We start from the raw sequence: 27,835 nt of genomic DNA, 5'->3' as shown, positions 1-27,835 counted from the left end.
TCTCTCTCTTCTCTGCAGTCGTCCATCTTGAGAAATAGGAAATGACTGTTTGAAGCCCTACAGTCAGGCTCAGTGCTGAATCTCTAACTAGGAGCTCACTGAACTGACTGACTGACATAACTGAGCTGGAGTTGCAGGCTACATCACACACTACAGCAGTAGCATCAACCCGATACAACACCAGCCAGCCCCCTTCCCCCTTGTCCCTAACCCCTCAACATTTGCAGATCTATCCGAAGGGTCTGGGCAGGTATAAGCAGTATAGTGTTGGAGCTTCCACCATATTGCTTCCACCTTACAAGCGATTTGGGACGTGCTGAACCGGTCTCCTCTTCCCCAATAATCAGTCACCTGAGTTTAAGATTAGACTAGTACAAGATGATTGGTGGAGACCATTGTAATATTATGACTTGTTGCTTGTGCTTCCTCGCATAGGCACAATCAATATGGGTGCCGGTCCATACATCACAGAGCATTGACATGAATGGCTTGAATGTTCATTCTAGTCATTCTATTTCTATGGTAGAGACTAGCTTTGCTATCACTAAGGTCACGTTATGCTCTCTCTATGGTTCAGCTTCCATACTTCAGGCCTGGTCTGTAAATGGATCTGATATGTTGATGAGTTCCCATTGTTCTTCACAATGAGACATGGATGGCATAGCTATATATGTGCTATATCATACTGTAGTTATCTTTGTGTTGAATGATAGGTACAGTACCAACTCAACCTATACATTCAAACCTACTTATAAATGACATACTTAGTGAAATAGCTCCAAAGCGATCATGATGATAATGTCATCATGATCGCACAGAGTTGCCTCTTCCAGTACAGTATGCTGTAGAAGTCAAACTGATCTGGGGCAGTATGTATCAAGCATCTTGGAGAAGGAGTGCTGATCTAGAATCAGGTTCCTCCTGTTCATTGTATTCAATTTGATCTAAAAGGCTAAACTGATCCTAGATCGGCACTTCTTATCTGAGACATTTGCTACATATGGCTAACTAATTCCTCTGAGACGTTTGATACATATGGCTAACTAATTCCTCTGAGACGTTTGATACTCACAGCCTCAGATATTTACTCAGGTATGGCTAACTAAATATTTTGAAGATTGCCAATGGTTTATCAGTGAAAATGTTCTTTCTGGCTTAGAGTCAGAGAGAGCAATATGTCGGCTTATGGCCTCATGTTATACTAATTCCTTCCATGGTTGTCTCAAGTGTTTTGACCTTCAAAAGCACAGTTACAAGAAGGTTCCTTTCCTTCCCATAGTATCATTCCAACTGTCACATCATCATCATCATCATCATCACAGGATGTTGATTCCATCCCCAAAAATGTCCAACAGTTTCATGCGTATCATTATGCTCTTCCATTGAACAACAAGACATAATCAAGTATGACAAGAGTGATAGCAAATAAAGTTAATCACATAAGACCATAAAACTCCTCTCAGTTTCTCTCCCCATCAGTCTCAGTCTCCTTAAGCACATTCTCTACCACCCTGCAGGGGTCTACTCCAGTGTTTCTCAACCTTTCATACCAACCTTTTTATTATCTTAGAGACCAGCAGGTTATGGTCTCTCTTGTGTCAGAGACTGACAAGCTATGGTCTTTACTCCGTGGGGGACTGCAAACATTAAGTCAGTCAATCATCTCACCGACCAAAGTCCACATCTCACGGACCAGTGCCTGTCCATGGACCAGAAGTTGAGAAACACTACACAGGTCTACCTGGAGTTGCTGGTCTCTGCCAGTCTGTTGTTCATGATCCCCAGAGCGCCCACTCCTCCAGAGAACCCGTTATGTCTCGAGCCGCCACACACCGTCCTGGGATAACCGTTAGCGGACTCTGATAACTGCTTCTGCATGAGTGCCAGTGAGACCTTATTCGAGGCCGTCAGGTCCTTCATTGAAATCATCTCTCCAGAGAGTCTGCGTCCTCCCCCCTCCGCGTCGCTGTCGCAGGGTCCCGAATCCCCAGAGTCGGGCGGGCGTCTGATTCCGAAGCGGCCCTTACGGATTCTCGATCCGGGCCGGATGGCGTTGCGGCGTCCCAACGGGAAAGAGTTTGACCTGATGTTGCACCGCTGGCAGCACAGGTTCTGAAGCATCCAGTTGAGCACCTGAAGGAAGGAAGGAATCTGATGTTAAAACACAGATATAGTTACAGATAGAGGTGGCTCAGCTAACTGAACACAACAATGCATCAAGGACTAAAAATACAATATTGTCGACAGACTTATTTCCATTGTGCTCGTTGTTCTACATCTACCTGTTTGATGACGATGGAGATGACGTTGAACAGAGAGTAGATGCAGCACACGCCCATGAGGATGAACAGGCAGTTAGCCAGACGGTACAGCGGCTGGTACTCATAGTCCGCTCTCTGGCTTGATACTAGGTCCCCGAAGCCAATGGTGCTGACAGGGGAGGAGGTAGAGAAAAAAGGGGAGGCGGAGTAGAATGAGGGAGAAGGAGGAGGAAGAGAGAAAGAAGGAAGAAGAAGAGGAAGAGGAGGAGGGGAAGAAGAAAAATAAAAACAAGAATAACATTACTTTCTTGCCATTTGTCTTTTTTCTATCCCAAGCCCCTTGAGACTAGGGCTGCAAAATTCCAGTAACTTTCCACAAATTCCCCAGTTTTCCAGAAATCCAAATCTGGGTCCGAGGATAGCTGAGTATTTCCGGCTTATTCTCTCCTAATTGCAGGAATCCTTCAAATTGGATTTCTGGAAAACCAGGGAATTTTGAGAAAGTTGCCAGAATTATGCGACCCTACCCAAGAAACACAAATACACACACCCAGCGAGAGGTTGAAGAACAGGCCAGCCACAGTGCAGTGCCTTGCTCATGGGCACAGGATATGATATCATGGATACTCTAGGATGCCAGCATTTCTCTGAGACTCAAGATTCATACAGACAGCCTTCCAGCCGGTTGCTGACTGGCCCACTTCTCCAACCTCCGACCTCTAGTAGGCTACCTTACCTAAATGTGACGAAACAGAAGTAGAGTGAGTCCAGGTAGGCCCATCCCTCCACAGGGGTGTACATGGCTGAGGCGCAGCAGGAGATGATGATGGCAGACAGCCCTAGGATCAACATGACGTGGTAGACCGACGGCTTCCACCCCGGGAACGAACACGCCGAGAAGTCATGGCGGATACCCGGCGGGAGGAGGCCGGAGTTCCGGATGCGCCGTTCCCTCACGGCCTTCATTACCACGGCCAGGAGGGTGATAATGCGTTCCAGGAAGAGGTTAAAGAACAAGATGGTGGCGGCGCAACCAAGGAGACCATAGAAGATCAGGAACACCTTCCCTGCCACCGTCACCGGGGTGGACATCCCAAAACCTACAGAGGAAGACAGAGAAAGATGGGGTTAGATGGATGGATTGACTGATTAATTCCAGAAGATGAAACTACTAAAGGCTCAGAGGAAGGCGTCCAACACAGCATTAGTATTTGTGTCTATTTGTCCGGCCCTAATAAACCTCGAAGATCCCTGCAGGCATCTGAATGCTCCATTTCTGCGGTAGACACCATTTACTGGCATGGGGTAAGATGTTTTTTAGGTTAGGCTCTACTCTGTCTATTAAAAGACTTTGGTGCATTACCAGCATTTGACGAGTTCAATGAAGTGAGTGATATTTCACTATTTAAATATCTGGCAACGTCATTCAATTAGCATTCTACACTACTAAAAACATACCTCTCTGGAGAAGGTCATCAGTATTTGGGAGGCTGTGTGTGTAATGCAGTAATGAAGCTCAGCTCTGTAACTGACTGACATTTCTGCTGTTGATGCACGATCTGGCCCTTTGTTCTGTCTACTCATTTCCTGGTCAATTCAGGTCAGTGTGAAAGCTAAGTGGAGATGGTGACGAGAGAAGAGGGTTAGCTGTCAAACATTTGTGGGGTGTGTGTGTGTGTGTGTGTGTGTGTGTGTGTGTGTGTGTGTGTGTGTGTGTGTGTGTGTGTGTGTGTGTGTGTGTGTGTGTGTGTGTGTGCAGCATGTGTTAAGTTATGCAGGAACAAGAACAGGAACACTTCCTATCTTGGGAAGTGACAGGTCAGAGGTTAGAGACAGACTGCAGCTTACTCACGTACACACTCACGCACTCTACCTTTGAATTATGTGAATCAGTACATAACTGATTGGATAAGAGATTGGCTTGGTGTACTCAGTCAACCAATGAACAGAGAACAGGGAGATCAGCAAGTTTGTTTCTGGCATATCACATTTATGTAAGTATTCAGAACCTTTACTCAGTACTTTGTTGAAGCAACTTTGGCAGTGATTACAGCCTCGAGTCTTCTTGGGTATGGCGCTCCAATCTAGGCACACCTGTATTTGGGGAGTTTATCACATTCTTTTCTGCAGATCCTCTTAAGCTCTGCCAGGTTTTATGGGGAGCGTCCCTGCCTCTGAAAAACATTGACACAGCATGATGCTGCCACCACCATGCTTGACCCTAGGGATGGTGCCAGGTTTCCTCCAGACATGACGCTTGACATTCAGGCCAAAGAGTTCAATATTGATTTCATCAGACCAGAGAATCTTGTTTCTCATAGTCTGACAGTCCTTTGGGATGTCATGTGCCTTTTACTGAGGATTGGCTTCCGTCTGGCCACTCTACCATAAAGGGCTAATTGTGGGAGTGCTGCAGAGATGGTTGTCCTTCTGGAAGGTTCCCCCATCTCCACAGAGGAACTCTGGAGCTCTGTCAGAGTGACCATCAGGTTCTTGGTCACCTCCCTGACTAAGGCCCTTCTCCCCCGATTGCTCAGTTTGACTGGGCGGCAAGCTCTAGGAAAAGTCTTGGTGGTTCCAAACCTCTTCCATTTAAGAATGATGGAGACCACTGTGTTCTTGTGGACCTTAAATGCTGCAGAAATGTTCTGGTACCCTTCCCCAGATCTCTGCCTTGACACAATCCTGTCTTGGAGCTCTAATGACAATTCCTTTGACCTCATAGCTTGGTTTTTGCTCTGACATGCACTGTCAATGGTGGGACCTTATATAGACAGGTGTGTGTCTTTCCAAATCACGTCCAATCAATTGAATTTAACAGGATGCACCTGAGCTCAATTTTGAGTCTCATAGCAAAGGATCTGAATACTTATGTAAATTAGGTAAGAGAATATTATGTTACCATTGGTGTATTGCATTTTTCCTAATTGTTTACACACTAAAACTGGCCCATGAAGCACAATGACCTAAACCTAACTAATTTAGCAGAACCATACACCAAATCTGAAATACTACTGGCACATGTTTTGCTTTATACTCAGATTGCAATTCTATAACAAACATTTGGCAAAACACAAGACACAATTCTCTACTTTTGGCACAAACTTCAAAATGAAAATCTCTTGTCTGCAAATGAAAAGCAACACTGCTTAACAAGCTAAGCTCAATTACCAGTTACCTTTCACTCTTCACATGTGCAATCACTAGTTGCGTAAATTTGCCATTTGCAATCAGACCTTTGGTATGGATAAGTTCCTTGGTGTCCACATCACCAACAAACTAGAATGGTCCAAGCACACCAAGACAGTTGTGAAGAGGGCACGACAAAACCTATTCCCCCTCAGGAGATTAAAAAGATTTGGCATGGGTCCTCAGATCCTCAAAAGGTTTACATTTGTACCATTGAGAGCATCCTGATGGGTTGCATCACTGCCTGGTATGGCAACTGCTCGGCTTCCGACCGCAAGGCTCTACAGAGGGTAATGCATACGGCCCAGTACATCACTGGGGCCAGGCGGTGTCAGAGGAAGTCCCTAAAAACCTACCCTAGTCAAAGACTGTGGAACCGGAGCGCCAAGTCTAGGCACAAGAGGCTTCTAAAAAGCTTCCACCCCCCAAGCCATAAGACTCCTGAACAGCTACTCAAATGGCTACCCAGACTATATGCATTCCCCCCCCCCCTCTTCTACGCTGCTGCTACTCTCTGTTATTACCTATGCATAGTCACTTTAATAACTCTACCTACATGTACATAGTACCTCAATTGGCTCGTCATTTCCGGTCACAACTTGCATGCTTGTTTTCGAGTTGCTGTGCGTTTTGTTGCCAACCTATTTTGCTACCTGACAACTTTACGGTTTTCACTTTTTAACTACCGTTCATATATATTTTTTTTTCCTCAACTTTTTCACTCCGGACGCTTTATCTGGACACGATTCGTCAGGACCTCCAACAGCCGAAGCTAAGTAGTAACATTAACATGATGCCTTCTAATTGCAGCCGCTGTACTCGCCTTACGGCGAGGATAGCTGTGCTACAAGCCCGGCTTCAGACGCAATCGTTAGGCAAGGGTAATTTCAGTGTAGGAAAGGATGAAACAGCGTCTGTGCCACCAGTAAGTACAGATAGTAGTATAAATCCCCTGGCACGGTTTCTGGAAGGAAATGCTGTAGGAACGCTCAACCGGTGTCGCTCATTCAGCCGACAGAAACTTTCAACCGGTTTTCCCCATTAGGCTGCAGGTCGGAGTCAGAGGCGGAGTCTTCTCTGGTCTCTACTCCTCCCGTTACGGGGTCTGAGACGCCGAAGCTTCCCACCATTAGCTCTGACAAATTGAAAACTCTAGTCATTGGCGACTCCATTACCCGCAGTATTAGACTTAAAGCGAATCATCCAGCGATCATACACTGTTTACCCGGGGGCAGGGCTACCGACGGTAAGGCTAATCTGAAGATGGTGCTGGCTAAAGCTAAAACTGGCGAGTGTAGAGAGTATAGAGATATTGTTATCCACGTCGGCACCAACGATGTTAGGATGAAACAGTCAGAGATCACCAAGCGCAACATAGCATCAGCTAGAAAGATGTGTCGGCATCGAGTAATTGTCTCTGGCCCCCTCCCAGTTAGGGGGAGGGATGAGCTCTACAGCAGAGTCTCACAACTCAATCGCTGGTTGAAAACTGTTTTCTGCCCCTCTCAAAAGATAGAATTTGTAGATAATTGGCCCTCTTTCTGGGACTCACCCACAAACAGGACCAAGCCTGACCTGCTGAGGAGTGACGGACTCCATCCTAGCTGGAGGGGTGCTCTCATCTTATCTACCAACATAGACAGGGCTCTAACTCCTCTAGCTCCACAATGAAATAGGGTGCAGGCCAGGCAGCAGGCTGTTAGCAAGCCTGCCAGCATAGTGGAGTCTGCCACTAGCACAGTCAGTGTAGTCAGCTCAGCTATCACCATTGAGACCGTGTCTGGCCGCCTCGCTTCGCGTTCCTAGGAAACTATGCAGTTTTTTGTTTTTTTACGTGTTATTTCTTACATTAGTACCCCAGGTCATCTTAGGTTTCATTACATACAGTCGAGAAGAACTACTGAATATAAGATCAGCGCCAACTCACCATCAGTACGACCAAGAATATGTTTTCCGCGACGCCGATCCGGTGTTCTGCCTTACAAACAGGACAACGGAATGGATCGCATGCAGCGACCCAAGGAAACGACTCCGAAAAAGAGGGAAACGAGGCGGTGTTCTGGTCAGACTCCGAAAAAGGGCACATCGCGCACCACTCCCCAGCATTCTTCTTGCCAATGTCCAGTCTCTTGACAACAAGGTTGACGAAATCCGAGCAAGGGTAGCATTCCAGAGGGACATCAGAGACTGCAACGTTCTCTGCTTCACAGAAACATGGCTTACTGGGAAGACGCTATCCGATGCGGTGCAGCCAACGAGATTCTCCACGCATCGCGCCGACAGAAACAAACATCTTTCTGGTAAGAAGAGTGGCGGGGGCGTATGCCTCATGACTAACGAGACATGGTGTGATGAAGGAAACATACAGGAACTCAAATCCTTCTGTTCACCTGATTTAGAATTCCTCACAATCAAATGTAGACCGCATTATCTTCCAAGAGAATTCTCCTCGATTATAATCACAGCCGTATATATCCCCCAAGCAGACACATCGATGGCTCTGAACGAACTTTATTTAACTCTTTGCAAACTGGAAACCATTTATCCGGAGGCTGCATTCATTGTAGCTGGGGATTTTAACAAAGCTAATCTGAAAACAAGACTCCCTAAATTTTACCAGCATATCGATTGCGCAACCAGGGGTGGTAAAACCTTGGATCATTGTTACTCTAACTTCCGCGACGCATATAAGGCCCTGCCCCGCCCCCTTTCGGAAAAGCTGACCACGACTCCATTTTGCTGATCCCTGCCTACAGGCAGAAACTAAAACAAGAGGCTCCCACGCTGAGGTCTGTCCAACGCTGGTCAGACCAAGCTGACTCCACACTCCAAGACTGCTTCCATCACGTGGACTGGGACATGTTTCGTATTGCGTCAGATGGAAATATTGACGAATACGCTGATTCGGTGTGCGAGTTCATTAGAACGTGCGTCGAAGATGTCGTTCCCATAGCAACGATAAAAACATTCCCAAACCAGAAACCGTGGAGTGATGGCAGCATTCGCGTGAAACTGAAAGCGCGAACCACTGCTTTTAATCAGGGCAAGGTGTCTGGTAATATGTCCGAATATAAACAATGCAGCTATTCCCTCCGCAAGGCTATTAAACAAGCTAAGCGTCAGTACAGAGACAAAGTAGAATCTCAATTCAATGGCTCAGACACAAGAGGCATGTGGCAGGGTCTACAGTCAATCACGGACTACAAGAAGAAACCCAGCCCAGTCACGGACCAGGATGTCTTGCTCCCAGGCAGACTAAATAACTTTTTTGCCCGCTTTGAGGACAATACAGTGCCACTGACACGGCCTGCAACGAAAACATGCGGTCTCTCCTTCACTGCAGCCGAGGTGAGTAAGACATTTAAACGTGTTAACCCTCGCAAGGCTGCAGGCCCAGACGGCATCCCCAGCCGCGCCCTCAGAGCATGCGCAGACCAGCTGGCCGGTGTGTTTACGGACATATTCAATCAATCCCTATACCAGTCTGCTGTTCCCACATGCTTCAAGAGGGCCACCATTGTTCCTGTTCCCAAGAAAGCTAAGGTAACTGAGCTAAACGACTACCGCCCGTAGCACTCACTTCCGTCATCATGAAGTGCTTTGAGAGACTAGTCAAGGACCATATCACCTCCACCCTACCTGACACCCTAGACCCACTCCAATTTGCTTACCGCCCAAATAGGTCCACAGACGATGCAATCTCAACCACACTGCACACTGCCCTAACCCACCTGGACAAGAGGAATACCTATGTGAGAATGCTGTTCATCGACTACAGCTCGGCATTCAACACCATAGTACCCTCCAAGCTCGTCATCAAGCTCGAGACCCTGGGTCTCGACCCCGCCCTGTGCAACTGGGTACTGGACTTCCTGACGGGCCGCCCCCAGGTGGTGAGGGTAGGCAACAACATCTCCTCCCCGCTGATCCTCAACACGGGGGCCCCACAAGGGTGCGTTCTGAGCCCTCTCCTGTACTCCCTGTTCACCCACGACTGCGTGGCCATGCACGCCTCCAACTCAATCATCAAGTTTGCGGACGACACAACAGTGGTAGGCTTGATTACCAACAACGACGAGACGGCCTACAGGGAGGGGGTGAGGGCCCTCGGAGTGTGGTGTCAGGAAAATAACCTCACACTCAACGTCAACAAAACTAAGGAGATGATTGTGGACTTCAGGAAACAGCAGAGGGAACACCCCTATCCACATCGATGGATCAGTAGTGGAGAGGGTAGCAAGTTTTAAGTTCCTCGGCATACACATCACAGACAAACTGAATTGGTCCACTCACACTGACAGCGTCGTGAAGAAGGTGCAGCAGCGCCTCTTCAACCTCAGGAGGCTGAAGAAATTCGGCTTGTCACCAAAAGCACTCACAAACTTCTACAGATGCACAATCGAGAGCATCCTGGCGGGCTGTATCACCGCCTGGTACGGCAACTGCTCCGCCCTCAACCGTAAGGCTCTCCAGAGGGTAGTGAGGTCTGCACAACGCATCACCGGGGGCAAACTACCTGCCCTCCAGGACACCTACACCACCCGATGTTACAGGAAGGCCATAAAGATCATCAAGGACATCAACCACCCGAACCACTGCCTGTTCACCCCGCTATCATCCAGAAGGCGAGGTCAGTACAGGTGCATCAAAGCTGGGACCGAGAGACTGAAAAACAGCTTCTATCTCAAGGCCATCAGACTGTTAAACAGCCAACACTAACATTGAGTGGCTGCTGCCAACACACTGTCATTGACACTGACCCAACTCCAGCCACTTTAATAATGGGAATTGATGGGAAATGATGTAAATATATCACTAGCCACTTTAAACAATGCTACCTTATATAATGTTACTTACCCTACATTATTCATCTCATATGCATATGTATATACTGTACTCTAGATCATCGACTGCATTCTTATGTCACTAGCCACTTTAACTATGCCACTTTGTTTACTTTGTCTACATACTCATCTCATATGTATATACTGTACTCGATACCATCTACTGTATGCTGCTCTGTACCATCACTCATTCATATATCCTTATGTACATATTCCTTATCCCCTTACACTGTGTATAAGACAGTAGTTTTGGAATTGTTAGTTAGATTACTTGTTGGTTATCACTGCATTGTCGGAACTAGAAGCACAAGCATTTCGCTACACTCGCATTAACATCTGCTAACCATGTGTATGTGACAAATAAAATTTGATTTGATTTGATTTTGCCTCGACCTAGGTTGGGCAAAACTAAACATGGCGGTGTTCGCCTTAGCAATCTCACTAGGATAAAGACCACCTCCATTCCTGTCATTACTGAAAGAGATCATGATACCTCACATCTCAAAATAGGGCTACTTAATGTTAGATCCCTTACTTCAAAGGCAATTATAGTCAATGAACGAATCACTGATCATAATCTTGATGTGATTGGCCTGACTGAAACATGGCTTAAGCCTGATGAATTTACTGTTTTAAATTAGGCCTCACCTCCTGGCTACACTAGTGACCATATCCCCCGTGCATCCCGCAAAGGCGGAGGTGTTGCTAACATTTACGATAGCAAATTTCAATTTACAAAAAAAAATGCAGTTTTCGTCTTTTGAGCTTCTAGTCATGAAATCTATGCAGCCTACTCAATCACTTTTTATAGCTACTGTTTACAGGCCTCCTGGGCCATATACAGCGTTTCTCACTGAGTTCCCTGAATTTCTATCGGACCTTGTAGTCATAGCAGGTAATATTCTAATCTTTGGTGACTTTAATATTCACATGGAAAAGTCCACAGACCCACTCCAAAAGGCTTTCGGAGCCATCATCGACTCAGTGGGTTTTGTCCAACATGTCTCTGGACCCACTCACTGTCACAGTCATACGCTGGACCTAGTTTTGTCCCATGGAATAAATGTTGTGGATCTTAATGTTTTTCCTCATAATCCTGGACTATCGGACCACCATTTTATTACGTTTGCAATTGCAACAAATAATCTGCTCAGACCCCAACCAAGGAACATCAAAAGTCGTGCTATAAATTCACAGACAACACAAAGATTCCTTGATGCCCTTCCAGACTCCCTCTGCCTACCCAAGGACGCCAGAGGACAAAAATCAGTTAACCACCTAACTGAGGATCTCAATTTAACCTTGCGCAATACCCTAGATGCAGTTGCACCCCTAAAAACTAAAAAAAATCTCATAAGAAACTAGCTCCCTGGTACACAGAAAATACCCAAGCTCTGAAGCAAGCTTCCAGAAAATTGGAACGGAAATGGCGCCACACCAAACTGGAAGTCTTCCGACTAGCTTGGAAGGACGGTACCGTGCAGTACCGAAGAGCCCTTACTGCTGCTCGATCATCCTATTTTTCTAACTTAATTGAGGAAAATAAGAACAATCCGAAATTCCTTTTTGATACTGTCGCAAAGCTAACTAAAAAGCAGCATTCCCCAAGAGAGGATGACTTTCACTTTAGCAGTGATAAATTCATGAACTTCTTTGAGGAAAAGATTATGATTATTAGAAAGCAAATTACGGACTCCTCTTTAAACCTGCGTATTCCTCCAAACCTCAGTTGTCCTGAGTCTGCACAACTCTGCCAGGACCTAGGATCAAGAGAGACGCTCAAGTGTTTTAGTACTATATCTCTTGACACAATGATGAAAATAATCATGGCCTCTAAACCTTCAAGCTGCATACTGGACCCTATTCCAACTAAACTACTGAAAGAGCTGCTTCCTGTGCTTGGCCCTCCTATGTTGAACATAATAAACGGCTCTCTATCCACTGGATGTGTACCAAACTCACTAAAAGTGGCAGTAATAAAGCCTCTCTTGAAAAAGCCAAACCTTGACCCAGAAAATATAAAAAACTATCGGCCTATATCGAATCTTCCATTCCTCTCAAAAATTTTAGAGAGGGCTGTTGCGCAGCAACTCACTGCCTTCCTGAAGACAAACAATGTATACGAAATGCTTCAGTCTGGTTTTAGACCCCATCATAGCACTGAGACGTCACTTGTGAAGGTGGTAAATGACATTTTAATGGCATCGGACCGAGGCTCTGCATCTGTCCTCGTGCTCCTAGACCTTAGTGCTGCTTTTGATACCATCGATCACCACATTCTTTTGGAGAGATTGGAAACCCAAATTGGTCTACATGGACATGTTCTGGCCTGGTTTAGATCTTATCTGTCGGAAAGATATCAGTTTGTCTCTGTGAATGGTTTGTCCTCTGACAAATCAACTGTACATTTCGGTGTTCCTCAAGGTTCTGTTTTAGGACCACTATTGTTTTCACTATATATTTTACCTCTTGGGGATGTTATTCGAAAACATAATGTTAACTTTCACTGCTATGCGGATGACACACAGCTGTACATTTCAATGAAACATGGTGAAGCCCCAAAATTGCCCTCGCTAGAAGCATGTGTTTCAGACATAAGGAATTGGATGGCTGCAAACTTTCTACTATTAAACTCAGACAAAACAGAGATGCTTGTTCTAGGTCCCAAGAAACAAAGAGATCTTCTGTTGAATCTGACAATTAATCTTAATGGTTGTACAGTCGTCTCAAATAAAACTGTGAAGGACCTCGGCGTTCCTCTGGACCCTGATCTCTCTTTTGAAGAACATATCAAGACCATTTTGAGGACAGCTTTTTTCCATCTACGTAACATTGCAAAAATCAGAAACTTTCTGTCCAAAAATGATGCAGAAAAATTTATCCATGCTTTTGTCACTTCTAGGTTAGACTACTGCAATGCTCTATTTTCCGGCTACCCGGATAAAGCACTAAATAAACTTCAGTTAGTGCTAAATACTGCTGCTAGAATCCTGACTAGAACCAAAAAATGTGATCATATTACTCCAGTGCTAGCCTCTCTACACTGGCTTCCTGTCAAAGGAAGGGCTGATTTCAAGGTTTTACTGCTAACCTACAAAGCATTACATGGGCTTGCTCCTACCTATCTCTCTGATTTGGTCCTGCCGTACATACCTACACGTACGCTACGGTCACAAGACGCAGGCCTCCTAATTGTCCCTAGAATTTCTAAGCAAACAGCTGGAGGCAGGGCTTTCTCCTATAGAGCTCCATTTTTATGGAACGGTCTGCCTACCCATGTCAGAGACGCAAACTCGGTCTCAACCTTTAAGTCTTTACTGAAGACTCATCTCTTCAGTGGGTCATATGATTGAGTGTAGTCTGGCCCAGGAGTGGGAAGGTGAACGGAAAGGCTCTGGAGCAACGAACCGCCCTTGCTGTCTCTGCCTGGCCGGTTCCCCTCTTTCCACTGGGATTCTCTGCCTCTAACCCTATTACAGGGGCTGAGTCACTGGCTTACTGGGGCTCTCTCATGCCGTCCCTGGAGGGGGTGCGTCACCTGAGTGGGTTGATTCACTGTTGTGGTCATCCTGTCTGGGTTGGCGCCCCCCTCTTGGGTTGTGCCGTGGCGGAGATCTTTGTGGGCTATACTCAGCCTTGTCTCAGGATGGTAAGTTGGTGGTTGAAGATATCCCTCTAGTGGTGTGGGGGCTGTGCTTTGGCAAAGTGGGTGGGGTTATATCCTTCCTGTTTGGCCCTGTCCGGGGGTGTCCTCGGATGGGGCCACAGTGTCTCCTGACCCATCCTGTCTCAGCCTCCAGTATTTATGCTGCAGTAGTTTATGTGTCGGGGGCCTGGGGTCAGTTCGTTATATCTGGAGTACTTCTCCTGTCCTATTCGGTGTCCTGTGTGAATCTAAGTGTGCGTTCTCTAATTATCTCCTTCTCTCTTTCTTTCTCTCTCTCGGAGGACCTGAGCCCTAGGACCATGCCCCAGGACTACCTGACATGATGACTCCTTGCTGTCCCCAGTCCACCTGGCCATGCTGCTGTTCCAGTTTCAACTGACCTGAGCCCTAGGACCATGCCCCAGGACTACCTGACATGACTCCTTGCTGTCCCCAGTCCACCTGGCCATGCTGCTGCTCCAGTTTCAACTTCCACCTGACTGTGCTGCTGCTCCAGTTTCAACTGTTCTGCCTTATTATTATTCGACCATGCTGGTCATTTATGAACATTTGAACATCTTGGCCATGTTCTGTTATAATCTCCACCCGGCACAGCCAGAAGAGGACTGGCCACCCCACATAGCCTGGTTCCTCTCTAGGTTTCTTCCTAGGTTTTGGCCTTTCTAGGGAGTTTTTCCTAGCCACCGTGCTTCTACACCTGCATTGCTTGCTGTTTGGGGTTTTAGGCTGGGTTTCTGTACAGCACTTTGAGATATCAGCTGATGTACGAAGGGCTATATAAATCAATTTGATTTGATTTGAATTACCTTGACACCGCACATTGACTCTGTTCCGGTACCCCCTGTATATAGCCCCGCTGTTGTTATTTACTGCTGCTCTTGAATTATTTGTTATTCTTATCTCTTACTTTTTTTTAGGTATTTTCTTAAAACTTTATTGGTTAATTAAGGGCTTGTAAGGAAGCATTTCACAGTAATACAATACCTGTTGTATTCGACGCACGTGACAAATACGATTTGATTTGAATACAAGGCCACAGGTGAGAACTCCTGTGTTTGAAGAACAATGGAAGTGAACTTGGCAGAGAGAGGTGGAGGTGGAGGAAGACCGAGAACAAGAACCAGGAGAATAGTCTCTGATGGTATTCAGGTGACTGTGGTGGACCATGTGCTCAACCTGGCATTGACCTTGAGAGAGAATGGGCAGAGAGTGCAGCACAAGCTGAGTCACTTCACCATAGCATCCATCATCCAGACGTTACAAAAGTTAGAATAGTACTGCAGACATTGGACCTACAGTATCTACTGCTTTTACTACTTGACAGTAGTTCAACATAAAGCACAGTAAAGATTGTAGATTCCAATACATGCTGTAAGGGGCACCAAAGTAAATGTTTTGTGTATTACTGTATGTATGAAATTGGGAGCTATACTAGTTTGTAACATGTTTATGTTGTATGCTATATTACTGTAGTGTTACTGTAGTGAATGCTATTTTGTTTTTGTAGAACTGAAAGACGACCACCGTGGTGGTAGAATGCATCCGGGTGTCTGGGAAAATGTATGGAGTAAAAAGTACATTATTTTCTTTAAGAATGAAGTGAAGTAAAAGTAAAAGTAGTCGCAAATATGAAGAGCAAATTTAAGTACAGATTCCACATAAAATCTACTTAAGTAGTACTTCAAAGTATTTGTACTTACTGTAAGCACTTTATATCACTGCTAATGAGCACAAGTGTTGTTTTTTTGCAAAACTGTAAGTCATTTCTCATTGCTTTCACAGACAATGCTAAGCACATTTTTGCGAAACAGTTAACACAACTCTCTACAAAAGAGCAAACTCAGTTAAGTAAATCATGACAAACAAAATTAAAATATTTGGTCACAGGTGGTACAAATTAATCCCATGAACGTCAATTTCTTTGCACAATTTTTCAATCAGCAATCAGTTCTTATTCATGCATAAAAGAGGTCACCTCTGAGTTGCTATTTGCAAGACAAAGTAAAATGCAGAGGACAAGGGAGAGGGAGAGGAGCACTGAGGAGCACTGTCACGCCCTGACCTTAGAGAGCTTTTTCTATTTTAGTTTGGTCAGGGTGTGATTTGGGGTGGGCATTCTATGTTCCTTTATCTATGTTTTGTCCTTCTTTGTTTTGGCCGGGTATGGTTCTCAATCAGGGACAGCTGTCTACCGTTGTCTCTGATTGGGAACCATACTTAGGTAGCTTTTTCCCACCTATGTTTTGTGGGTAGTTGTTTTCTGTTTAGTGTTCTTCACCTGACAGGACTGTTTCAGTTTTGTGTATTCACCTTGTTATTTTTGTTTATGTGTTCAGTTCAATAAAAGTCATGAACACTCACCACGCTGCGCTTTGGTCTGATTCCTCCTCATCCGACGACGACACCCGTTACAAGCACATAGAGGAAAGTTCAGTTCTCAGATCAAATAAAGCCTTTTGTTTCTGGATATTCATATTCTTGAGTGAAATTCTTTCTGCATTGGTCATCTTTGGTAAAAAAAAAAAATAAATACAGTCCATGCTGTGATACAGTTGAAGTCGGAAGTTTACATACACCTTAGCCAAATATTTTTAAACTCAGTTTTCACAATTCCTGACATTTCATCCTAGTAAAACTTCCCTGTGTTAGGTCAGTTAGGATCCCCACGTTATTTTAAGAATGTGAAATATCAGAATAATAGTAGAGAGAATGATTTATTTCAGGTATTATTTAATGCTTCACATTCCCAGTGGGTCAGACGTTTACATACACTCAATTAGTATTTGGTAGAATTGCCTTTAAATTGTGTAACTTGGGTCAAACAAGCCTTCCACAAGCTTCCCACAATAAGTTGGGTGAATTTTGGCCCATTCCTCCTGACAGAGCTGGTGTAACTGAGTCAGGTTTGTAAGGCCTCCTTGCTCACACACACTTTTTCAGTTCTGCCCACACATTTTCTATGGAATTGAGGTTAGGGCTTTTTGATGGCCACTCCAATACCATGACTTTGTTGTCCTTAAGCCATTTTGTCACAACTTTTGGAAGTATGCTTGGGGTCATTGTCCATTTGGAAGACCCATTTGCGACCAAGCTTTAACTTCCTGACTGATGTCTTGAGATGTTGCTTCAATATCTCCACATAATTTTCCGTTCTCATGATGCCATCTATTTTGTGAAGTGCACCAGTCCCTCCTGCAGCAAAGCACCCCCACAACATGATGCTGCCAACCCTGTGCTTCATGGTTGAGATGGTGTTTCTCGGCTTGCAAGCCTCCCCCTTTGTCCTCTAAACATAACGATGGTCATTATGGCCAAACAGTTCTATTTTTGTTTCATCAGACCAGAGGACATTTCTCCAAAAAGTACGATCTTTGTCCCCATGTGCAGTTGCAAACTGTAGTCTGGCTTTTTTATGGGGGTTTTGGAGCAGTGGCTTCTTCCTTGCTGAGCGGCCTTTTAGGTTATGTCGATATAGGACTCGTTTTAGTGTGGATATAGATACTTTCTCGTACCTGTTTCCTCCAGCATCTTCACAAGGTCCTTTGCTGTTGTTCTGCGATTGATTTGCACTTTTCGCACCAAAGTACGTTCATCTCTAGGAGACAGAGCGTGTCTCCTTCCTGAGCGGTATGATGGCTGCGTGGTCCCATGGTGTTTATACTTGCATACTATTGTTTGTACAGATGAACGTGGTACCTTCAGGCATGTGGAAATTGCTCCCAAGGATGAACCAGACTTGTGGAGGTCTACAATTCTTTTTCTGAGGTCTTGGCTGATTTCTTTTGATTTTCCCATGATGTCAAGCAAACAGGCACTGAGTTTAAAGGTAGGCCTTGAAGTACATCCACAGGTACACCTCCAATTGACTCAAATGATGTCAATTAGCCTATTAGAAGGTTCTAAAGACATGACATCATTTTCTGGAATTTTCCAAGCTGTTTAAAGGCACAGTCAACTTAGTGTATGTAAACGTCTGACCCACTGGAATTGTGATACAGTGAATGATAAGCGAAATAATCTGTCTGTTAACAATTGTTGGAAAATGTACTTGTGTCATTGCCAAAACTATAGTTTGTTAAAACAAGAAATGTGTGGAGCGGTTGAAAAACTCAGTGTATGTAAACTTCCGACTTCAACTGTATGTTTACTTGCCTTTTATGGTGCATACTATAATTATAGTATCAAGAAATGGCACGGACATATAAAATAGGGTTAACCATGTTAGGGTATATTGATAGTTGTAGTTAGTATTTATTGGGCCATTGTACAATGATTGATTCAAATAACTTTTCATTAGATATGCTGTATTTTTTTAGGTAGTGTCACGTTCTGACCTTAATTTCCTTTGTTTTGTATTTATTTAGTATGGTCAGGGCGTGAGTTGGGTGGGTTGTCTATGTTTGTTTTTCTAGGTTTTGGGAATTTCTATGTTTCGGCCTAGTATGGTTCTCAATCAGAGGCAGGTGTCATTAGTTGTCTCTGATTGAGAATCATACTTAGGTAGCCTGGGTTTCACTGTGTGTTTGTGGGTGATTGTTTCTGTGTTTGTTCGCCACACGGTACTGTTTCGGTTTTGTTCACGTTTATTGTTTTGTATTCATTGAGTGTTCAGTTCATGTTTTTAAATAAACAACCATGGACACTTACCACGCCGCATCTTGGTCCGATCCTTGCTACACCTCCTCTTCAGACGAAGAGGAGGAAAACCTTTACAGAATCACCCACCAAACAACTCGGACCAAGCGGCGTGGTAAAAAACCGCAGCGACGACAGCAGCAGCAGCAGCAACAGCGGCCAGCATCACAGGACTCCTGGACATGGGAGCAGATACCGAACAGAGAGGGACCCTGGGCACAGGCTGGGGAAAATCGCCGCCCTAAAGCAGAGCTGGAGGCAGCGAAAGCTGAGCGGCGTGGTAAAAAACCGCAGCGACGACAGCAGCAGCAGCAGCAACAACAGCGGCCAGCATCAGAGCAGAATCTGGACTACACGACTTGGGAGGAGATAGACAGGTGGGCGGTCGACCCAGGGAGAGTGCCGGAGCCCGCCTGGGATTCAATGGAGCAGTGCAAGGAAGGCTACAGGAGAATGAGGTTGGCGAAGCCAGCACGGCAGTACGAGAGGCAGCCCCAAATTATTTTTGGGGGGTGGCACACGAGGTGTGGTACTAAGCCAGGTAGCAGACCTGAGCTCACTCCTCGTGCTTATGATAAGCAGCGCATTACTGGTCAGGCACCGTGTTATGCGGTTAAGCGCACAGTGTCGCCAGTGCGTGCCCATAGCCCGGTGCGCTATAGGGCAGCCCCCCGAGAGTGCCATGCGAGTGTGGGCATTGAGCCAGGGCGTATGGTGCCTGCTCAGCGGGTCTGGTCGCCGGTACGCAGTTTTGGTCCAGGTTATCCTGCGCCGGCTCTGCGTGCTGTGTCTCCGGGGCGCTGGGAGGGTGCAGTGCGTCCTCTGCCTGCGCTCCGCTCGTGCCGGGCAAATGTGGGAGTGGAGCCAAAGGGAGAGGTGCGTGTAATAAGCACTAGATCTCCCGTGCTTACCCACAGCCCGGTTCAACCTGTGCCTGCACTCTGGAGGGTCCGGGCTAGAGTAGTTGTCCAGCCTGGGGAAGTGGTGCCAAGGTTGCGCACCAGAGCTCCAGTGCTCCCCCACAGCCCAGTCTTTCAGGCTCCTCCTAACACCAAGCCTCCTGAAGGTCTCCCCAGCCTGGTGGTTCCTGTGGCAGCCCCACGCACCAGGCTGTCTCTCTGTCTCCTCCCTGCAGGTGGTCCCGCCTGTCCGGCGCCGCTGCCGGAGCGTCCCGCCTGTCCGGCGCCGCTGCCGGATCCTCCCGCCTGTCCGGCGCCGCTGCCGGAGCCTCCCGCCTGTCCGGCGCCGCTGCCGGAGCCTCCCGCCTGTCCGGCGCCGCTGCCGGAGCCTCCCGCCTGTCCGGCGCCGCTGCCGGAGCCTCCCGCCTGTCCGGCGCCGCTGCCGGAGCCTCCCGCCTGTCCGATGCCGGAGCCTCCCGCCTGTCCGGCGCCGCTGCCGGAGCCCCTCAGCCCAGAGGCGCCAGAGCCCCTCAGCCCAGAGGCGCCAGAGCCCCTCAGCCCAGAGCCCCTGTCCCTCTGTCCCGAGCCCCTGTCCCTCTGTCCCGAGCCCCTGTCCCTCTGTCCCGAGCCCCTGTCCCTCTGTCCCGAGCTCCTGTCCCTCTGTCCCGAGCTCCTGCCCCTCTGTCCAGAGCTCCTGCCCCTCTGTCCAGAGCTTCTGCCCCTCTGTCCAGAGCTTCTGCCCCTCTGTCCAGTGGGGTCATTGAGAGGGGTGGCCATGGTGAGAAAGCCACGGAGGCGGACAATAAGGCGGACTAAGACAATGTTGAAGTGGGGTCCGCGTCCCGCGCCAGAACCGCCACCGCGGACAGACGCCCACCCAGACCCTCCCCTATAGGTCATGGTTTTGCGGCCGGAGTCCGCACCTTTGGGGGGGGGGGTACTGTCACGTTCTGACCTTAATTTCCTTTGTTTTGTATTTATTTAGTATGGTCAGGGCGTGAGTTGGGTGGGTTGTCTATGTTTGTTTTTCTAGGTTTTGGGAATTTCTATGTTTCGGCCTAGTATGGTTCTCAATCAGAGGCAGGTGTCATTAGTTGTCTCTGATTGAGAATCATACTTAGGTAGCCTGGGTTTCACTGTGTGTTTTTGGGTGATTGTTTCTGTGTTTGTTCGCCACACGGTACTGTTTCGGTTTTGTTCACGTTTATTGTTTTGTGTTCAGTTCATGTTTTTAAATAAACAACCATGGACACTTACCACGCCGCATCTTGGTCCGATCCTTGCTACACCTCCTCTTCAGACGAAGAGGAGGAAAACCTTTACAGGTAGTTGATTTTGTGTCATGTATTTCATGTTTTGAGAGTCTTAATGCATTTAGCAAATTAAACGTGTCATTTTGGCCAACGTGTTTCAATTTGGGGCTGCGTTTTAATTGTTTTGATAAAGGGAATTCTGTTTCGACAAATGTGCTCAAGCAATCGAGAAAAACTGTAAAAACGAATTGACCGAAGTCGGTTCAATTACTTGAATTCCATTTAATTCCTGTGCTTTTGTGAGCCCAACATGCCATTTCTCTAGGGAGATATCAAATCATTCACGAGAGAAATCAACTCAAGAACTATGTGCGACGCTGGGTGAAGGGAGTTTTAAGCAAATATTCAACTTAGTTCAGTGCAGAAATGTATTAATTAACTACAAAGACCATAATCCATTGGGCCTGTTTTTTCTGTCTTAGCAGAGATGGATACACTTTTACACCTGCTGCGTTACAGACCACATAGACCACATGAGAGAGGAATGTACACAACACAATGACAGAGAGAGGGATACAGGCAGTTTGTGAAAGTATGCCTTATCCTCTTTGAAGAACTAGTAAAATGATTTAATCAGACAGCTCTGCAGCTAGCCTAGTTAAATACAGTAAGATGACTAAAGTATGGGAGCATCTTACTGTATTTAGCTAGGCTAGCTGCAGAGCTGTCTGAAATAATTTTACTAGAAAAAACAGGCCCAATGGATTATGTTCTTTGTAGTTAATATGTCTTTTACATAAGTAATCGGACCCTATGAGACTCGAAATTGAGCTCAGGTGCATCCTGTTTCCATTGATCATCCTTGAGATGTTTCTACAGCTTGATTAGAGTCCACCAGTGGTAAATATAGTTGATTGGACATGATTTGGAAACGCACACACCTGTCTATATAAGGTCCCAAAGCTGACAGTGCATGTCAGAGCAAAACCAAGCCATGAGGTCGAATAAGTTTTATTTTATTTTAAATGTAACCTTTATTTAACTAGGCAAGTCAGTTAAGAACAAATTCTTAGTTACTATGACGGCCTACCGGGGAACAGTGGGTTAACTGCCTTGTTCAAGGGAAGAAGACAGATTTTTACCTTGTCAACTCTGGGATTCAATCCAGCAGACTTTCAATTACTGGCCAAATGCTCTAACCACTAGGCTACCTGCTGCCCCAAGGTATCCAAGAACACAGTGGCCTCCATCATTCATAAATGGGAGAAGTTTGGAACCACCAAGACTCTTCCAAGAGCAGGCCACCCAGCCAAATTGAACTATCAGGGGAGGGTCTTGGTCAGAGAGGTGACCAAGAACCCGATGGTCACTCTGACAGAGTTCCAGAGTTCCTCTGAACGAAGCAAAGTACAGAGAGATCCTTGAGCTCCAGGGCACTCAGGAAGGTAAAGGTTCATCTTCCAGCAGAACAATTACAAGCACACAGCCAAGACAATGCAGGACTGGCTTTGGGACAAGTCTATGAATGTCATTGAGTGCCCCAGCCAGAGCATGGACATGAACCCGATCGAACATCTCTGGAGAAACCTGAAAATAGCTGTGCAGCGACGCTCCCCATCCAACCTGACAGAGCTTGAGAGGATCTGCAGAGAAGAATGGGAGAAACTCCCCAAATACAGGTGTGCCAAGAAGACTCAATGCTGTAATCACTGCCAAAGGTGCTTCAACAAAGTACTGAGTAAAGGGTCTGAATACATATGTAAATGCGATATTTCCGTTTAAATTTTTATTTTATTTTATACATTTGCAAAAATGTCTATAAATCTGATTTTGCTTTTTCATTATGGGGTATTGTGTGTAGACTATTGAGGGGGAAAAAACGATTGAATAAATTCTAGAATAAGGCCGTAACGTAACAAAATGTGGAAAAAGTCAAGGGGTCTGAATACTTACCGAAGGCACTGTACATAGGAAATAGGGTACCATTTAGGACACAAGCTATTTCTTTCTCTGTTCTATCCTCCTCCCAGAAAGCCCTCTGTTCTATCCTCCTCCCAGAAAGCCCTCTGTTCTATCCTCCTCCCAGAAAGCCCTCTGTCCTATCCTCCTCCCAGAAAGCCCTCTGTTCTATCATCCTCCCAGAAAGCCCTCTGTTCTATCCTCCTCCCAGAAAGCCCTCTGTCCTATCCTCCTCCAGAAAGCCCTCTGTTCTATCCTCCTCCCAGAAAGCCCTCTGTCCTATCCTTCTCCCAGAAAGCCCTCTGTTCTATCCTCCTCCCAGAAAGCCCTCTGTTCTATCCTCCTCTCATAAAGCCCTCTGTCCTATCCTCCTCCCAGAAAGCCCTCTGTTCTATCCTCCTCCCAGAAAGCCCTCTGTTCTATCCTCCTCCCAGAAAGCCCTCTGTTCTATCCTCCTCCCAGAAAGCCCTCTGTTCTATCCTTCTCCCAGAAAGCCCTCTGTCCTATCATTCTCCCAGAAAGCCCTCTGTCCTATCCTCCTCCCAGAAAGCCCTCTGTTCTATCCTCCTCCCAGAAAGCCCTCTGTTCTATCCTCCTCCCAGAAAGCCCTCTGTTCTATCCTCCTCCCAGAAAGCCCTCTGTTCTATCCTTCTCCCAGAAAGCCCTCTGTCCTATCCTCCTCCCAGAAAGCCCTCTGTTCTATCCTCCTCCCAGAAAGCCCTCTGTTCTATCCTCCTCCCAGAAAGCCCTCTGTTCTATCCTTCTCCCAGAAAGCCCTCTGTCCTATCCTCCTCCCAGAAAGCCCTCTGTTCTATCCTCCTCCCAGAAAGCCCTCTGTTCTGTCCTCCTCCCAGAAAGCCCTCTGTTCTATCCTCCTCCCAGAAAGCCCTCTGTTCTATCCTCTTCCCAGAAAGCCCTCTGTTCTATCCTCCTCCCAGAAAGCCCTCTGTTCTATCCTTCTCCCAGAAAGCCCTCTGTCCTATCCTCCTCCCAGAAAGCCCTCTGTTCTATCCTCCTACCAGAAAGCCCTCTGTTCTATCCTCCTCCCAGAAAGCCCTCTGTTCTATCCTTCTCCCAGAAAGTCCTCTGTCCTATCCTCCTCCCAGAAAGCCCTCTGTTCTATCCTCCTCCCAGAAAGCCCTCTGTTCTATCCTCCTCCCAGAAAGCCCTCTGTTCTATCCTCCTCCCAGAAAGCCCTCTGTGACTATGCCCTCTAGACATTACAGTAATACATTATACCAATGTGATGAGCTTCACCCTTTACGACACTCACAATGGGATTTTTGATCTTGTCGTTGAAAAGTTTGTTATTAATAGGGCAAATACACACACTCATGGAAGCAGGCAGAAACACACACTCATGGAAGCAGGCAGAAACACACACTCATGAAAGCAGGCAGAAACACACACTCATGGAAGCAGGCAGAAACACACACTCATGGAAGCAGGCAGAAACACACACTCATGGAAGCAGGCAGAAACACACACTCATGGAAGCAGGCAGAAACACACACTCATGGAAGCAGGCAGAAACACACACTCATGAAAGCAGGCAGAAACACACACTCATGGAAGCAGGCAGAAACACACACACGCACACCCACAACCACTGCCACTTTCACTCTGACAGGCGAGTTCGAAAACAGTATAATTCACACACACACGCCTCTCATATTACCACATGCATGGTGAAAAACTGTATGCTGAATTGAAAAGAAACTCCAGCACACTGGTGATGTTAAAACTCCACAAATAGTAGTGAAGTTCCACAGGGGCATTGGTGTGGCTGTGACCTGGGAAAAGAGGATGAGTGGGTAGAGAGTAGAGGGGCAGCCCGAATTAAGACCGTCAATGAAAACATGTCTCTGAGTGTCTCAGTGTTTCATTGTTAATTAATTATCCTTGTCTTCTTGGCCCTGAAGAAACTCCAGGGGAAACCAGATTCAATCTTCTCTGTTTTCCGAAAGACTGAATGGCTCTCCTCTTCGGCTCTCATTACTAACTAAATGACCTGAGAGAGCAGAAGAGGCACAAGGCATCGATTCAGAATGTGTCCCAAATGGCACCCTAGTCTCTATATATTGCACTATGGGCCTTGGTCAAAAGTAGTGCACTGAAACAGGACAGTAATGAAAGGCAAAGAAGAAGAGAGGCAAGTTCCGAACCAAGAGGCCTCCAGTCCTTGTGTGATTCCCACTGCTCTCTTGGTTCTGCATGGAGCCAAAGGAACATTACCAAGCCTCAAATTAAAAGCACTTGTCCAAATCGCTAAAGCCCAACTTTTCTACAACCCAAACCTAATTCCTGGCCTTCGACACACTGAGCTCATCCCTGCAGGCCAATTGAAGACTTTAACACATTGAATATATTTGTTATGAATCTAAGAATGAACAACATTACCACTTGTCGTCCTGAAGGAGTCCCAACTTGTCTGTAACCCAAACAACCTAATGTCTGAACCCACTAAAGACAGTCACTCTCTCTCTCACACACACACACACACACACACACACACACACACACACACATTATATCTCTGCATTATGACTCTCTAGCCTGTAGTCCAAATGAGCCATGACTTACAGAATGACAATGAAAACTGATAATACAGGTACCAATCTTATCTACACTGATCCAATTCAGAGGTTAGGGAAGAGTATTAATTACAATTCAATAAAGCATACTGAAAGTATATTATGCTCTGTTGGCTAACAACGGTCACATGCTTGATTATAGCTGTAGGACTCAAGCAGAGGGAACAAAATGGTGATGATGGTAATCATTTGAATGTGTTTGACAGTCTTATGAGGGGTAAAAGCAGGTGATGTAGTAAAGTCAAAGGAATAATAAGAAGAAGAACATTACTTTCTTGTCTTTTTCCTTCATCCCAACCCCCCTATGAGACTAGGGTTGCAAAATTCCAGTAACTTTTCCCAAATTACCCAGTTTTCCAGAAATCCCAGTTGGAGGGGGAGCCAGATATTTCCTACTTATTCCCTCCTATTTCCACATTTTGGAATTCTGGAAAACCAGAGAAGAAGAAGAAGAAGAAGAAGAAGGTGTAAGTAGGTTGATTATATGTTAATTATGTCTAATGCTTGGGATGACGATTGGTTTTAGTGTACAGTATATTACGTGTAGTAGATTTCCCCTAAATAAAACAAGTAGGGGTTAATTCAGTGGAAGCACACAGACAGAAAGCTGACACCGTTTAGATTGAATGGCTCTCATTGTGCCCCAATTACAAATAAGCACAGCTCATTGAGCAGAGTAGAGTAGGGCAGACAGAGAAATACAGAGCACACTAAACACACACAGAGAGGACAACTTGATTTAATACACCATTCACTAATGCCTTTTCTGTTATTCTATCATTCGTACACAAAACTAGCGGAATAATTCTGTGATAGAGTATTTCAATTTATGAGCCTTTAGAAGAAAGCTAACAGCTGAAAAGAGTTAATCTACAGAAGGCCTTGGGTAGGAGAAGTATCCTCAGTAGGGTTACTCAACTACCAGTCTTCGAGGGCTGAAGTACTGCTAGTTTACTTTTATAAATGCCAGTTAATTGATCTATGAATACATTTGATTGGCAGATCTGAATCAATTTAATTACTGAATGGATTGAAAAAATGAAAACTAGAAGTGTTATGGCCTCCCTGGGACCATAGTTGAATGGTCCCTTGATGTAGTTGCTTCAGTGACACAACATTATAAAAACAACTATATCTTCCAGTAAACTACCACAATCTAATTGATATACTGAATCATATTACTCTATAGTGCCTAGGCTACCTATGCATACAAAAACAATAGCGCAATTGAAAAGGTCAACTTGTGAGCAATCACAATAGCATTAGTATCGACCAAAGCTGATCTATATCCAAGGGCAGAGATGCAGCGTGGAATGAGAACAGAGCAGTATACGAATACTTTGAGGATGGAAGGATGCATTTCTCTTGGAAAGAAAGCACCCTGCAGCAAACTAGCTTGGAGACAAACTGACAGTAGACCATAACTGCTCACCACCAATACAGTAGGCCTATGTCAATGCCAGACAGTGGGAAGATGAGAAGAGAGAGAGAGAGAGAGAGAGGTAACGAGTTAAATTCAGAGACTTAGCAACAGCTGACCCATGGTATATTTTTGGAGGATGTAACAGTTATGAGCACATTGCATATCTTAAGATGATTTTCCACACCTGTCCAAAGACTAAACTACTTCATAAACTCAGTAGTCAGCGAAGGAGAGTGTGAGGCACCAGCTTACATTTAACATTTACATTTGAGTAATTTAGCAGATGCTCTTATCCAAGGCAACATACAGTCAGTGCATTCAACTATGGTCGGTAAAACAACCATATGCAGTATCACATTCATTGCCAATAAAACCCTCGTCAAAATAACCACTATCTGCAAAACCAGTGCTATAAGAAAAGACAGGTAAGTGTACAAGAAAGACAAGTCCCAAATGGCACCTAATTTCCTATATAGCTCTATGGGCCCTGGTGAAAAGTAGTGCACTATATAGGGAATATGGTATCATTTGGGACCTAGTCAAAGTGTTTATGCTGCAGACTGAGAGCCCTCCACTATATAGAGAAAAGACAGACATGCTCAACACAAGGTCAGACACCTTTAATTATGAGTACACAGTATGGGCACTGCTGTTTGGATACAATGAGAGCAAGGTCAGTGAGTGTATAAAGTGGGAGCTAACGGATATCTGTGAGGAGGAACTGTCTGTTCTGATCTGTGTAGACACATTTGCCTGAAAGACTGTGTGTGTGTGTGTGTGTGTGTGTGTGTTAACTATACTTAGGGGTTAAGGAAGATAGGATTTGGAATGGGACATTGTATGTCGCCACAAGGTTAGCTGCGCAAGACTGTGTGTGTGTGTGCACTGTGACCTGACAGGCTGACAGTAGAAATGGCCAGGCGAACGTACACACACAGTTCATCCCTCTCCGACAAACACACACACACACACACACACACACCAGAATGGCTCTGTCTCTGTGACAGCAGGTAATTATTAGTCATAGAGCAATATGGAGACATCTGAGTGGAGGAAGAAGAAACACGTACACACACAAGATCTCACGGTTTTACCAATTTGACTTCAGATT

At 45.8% G+C, this 27,835-nt stretch overlaps 1 protein-coding gene across 1 annotated transcript in view; it reads right to left on the bottom strand.

Annotated features, from left to right (window-relative positions):
* Nucleotides 1-4: 4 nt before the first annotated feature.
* kcnk12 (potassium channel, subfamily K, member 12) overlaps nt 5-27,835 on the bottom strand; it is a 66,649-nt gene continuing 38,818 nt past the window's right edge. The window contains exons 2-4 of the mRNA XM_029685655.2: nt 2,998-3,361; nt 2,283-2,430; nt 5-2,133 (exon numbers count right to left, since the gene is read on the bottom strand). Of these exons, the coding sequence (XP_029541515.2) occupies nt 1,738-2,133; nt 2,283-2,430; nt 2,998-3,361 (908 nt within the window). The 3' untranslated portion in view covers nt 5-1,737. The remainder of the gene's footprint in view (nt 2,134-2,282; nt 2,431-2,997; nt 3,362-27,835) is intronic.

Source organism: Oncorhynchus nerka, linkage group LG16 (genome assembly GCF_034236695.1).
Source record: "Oncorhynchus nerka isolate Pitt River linkage group LG16, Oner_Uvic_2.0, whole genome shotgun sequence".
Lineage (NCBI taxonomy): Eukaryota > Metazoa > Chordata > Actinopteri > Salmoniformes > Salmonidae > Oncorhynchus > Oncorhynchus nerka.
The sequence above is the reverse complement of the archived record's forward strand: the minus strand, read 5'-3'. Positions and strand labels throughout refer to the sequence as shown.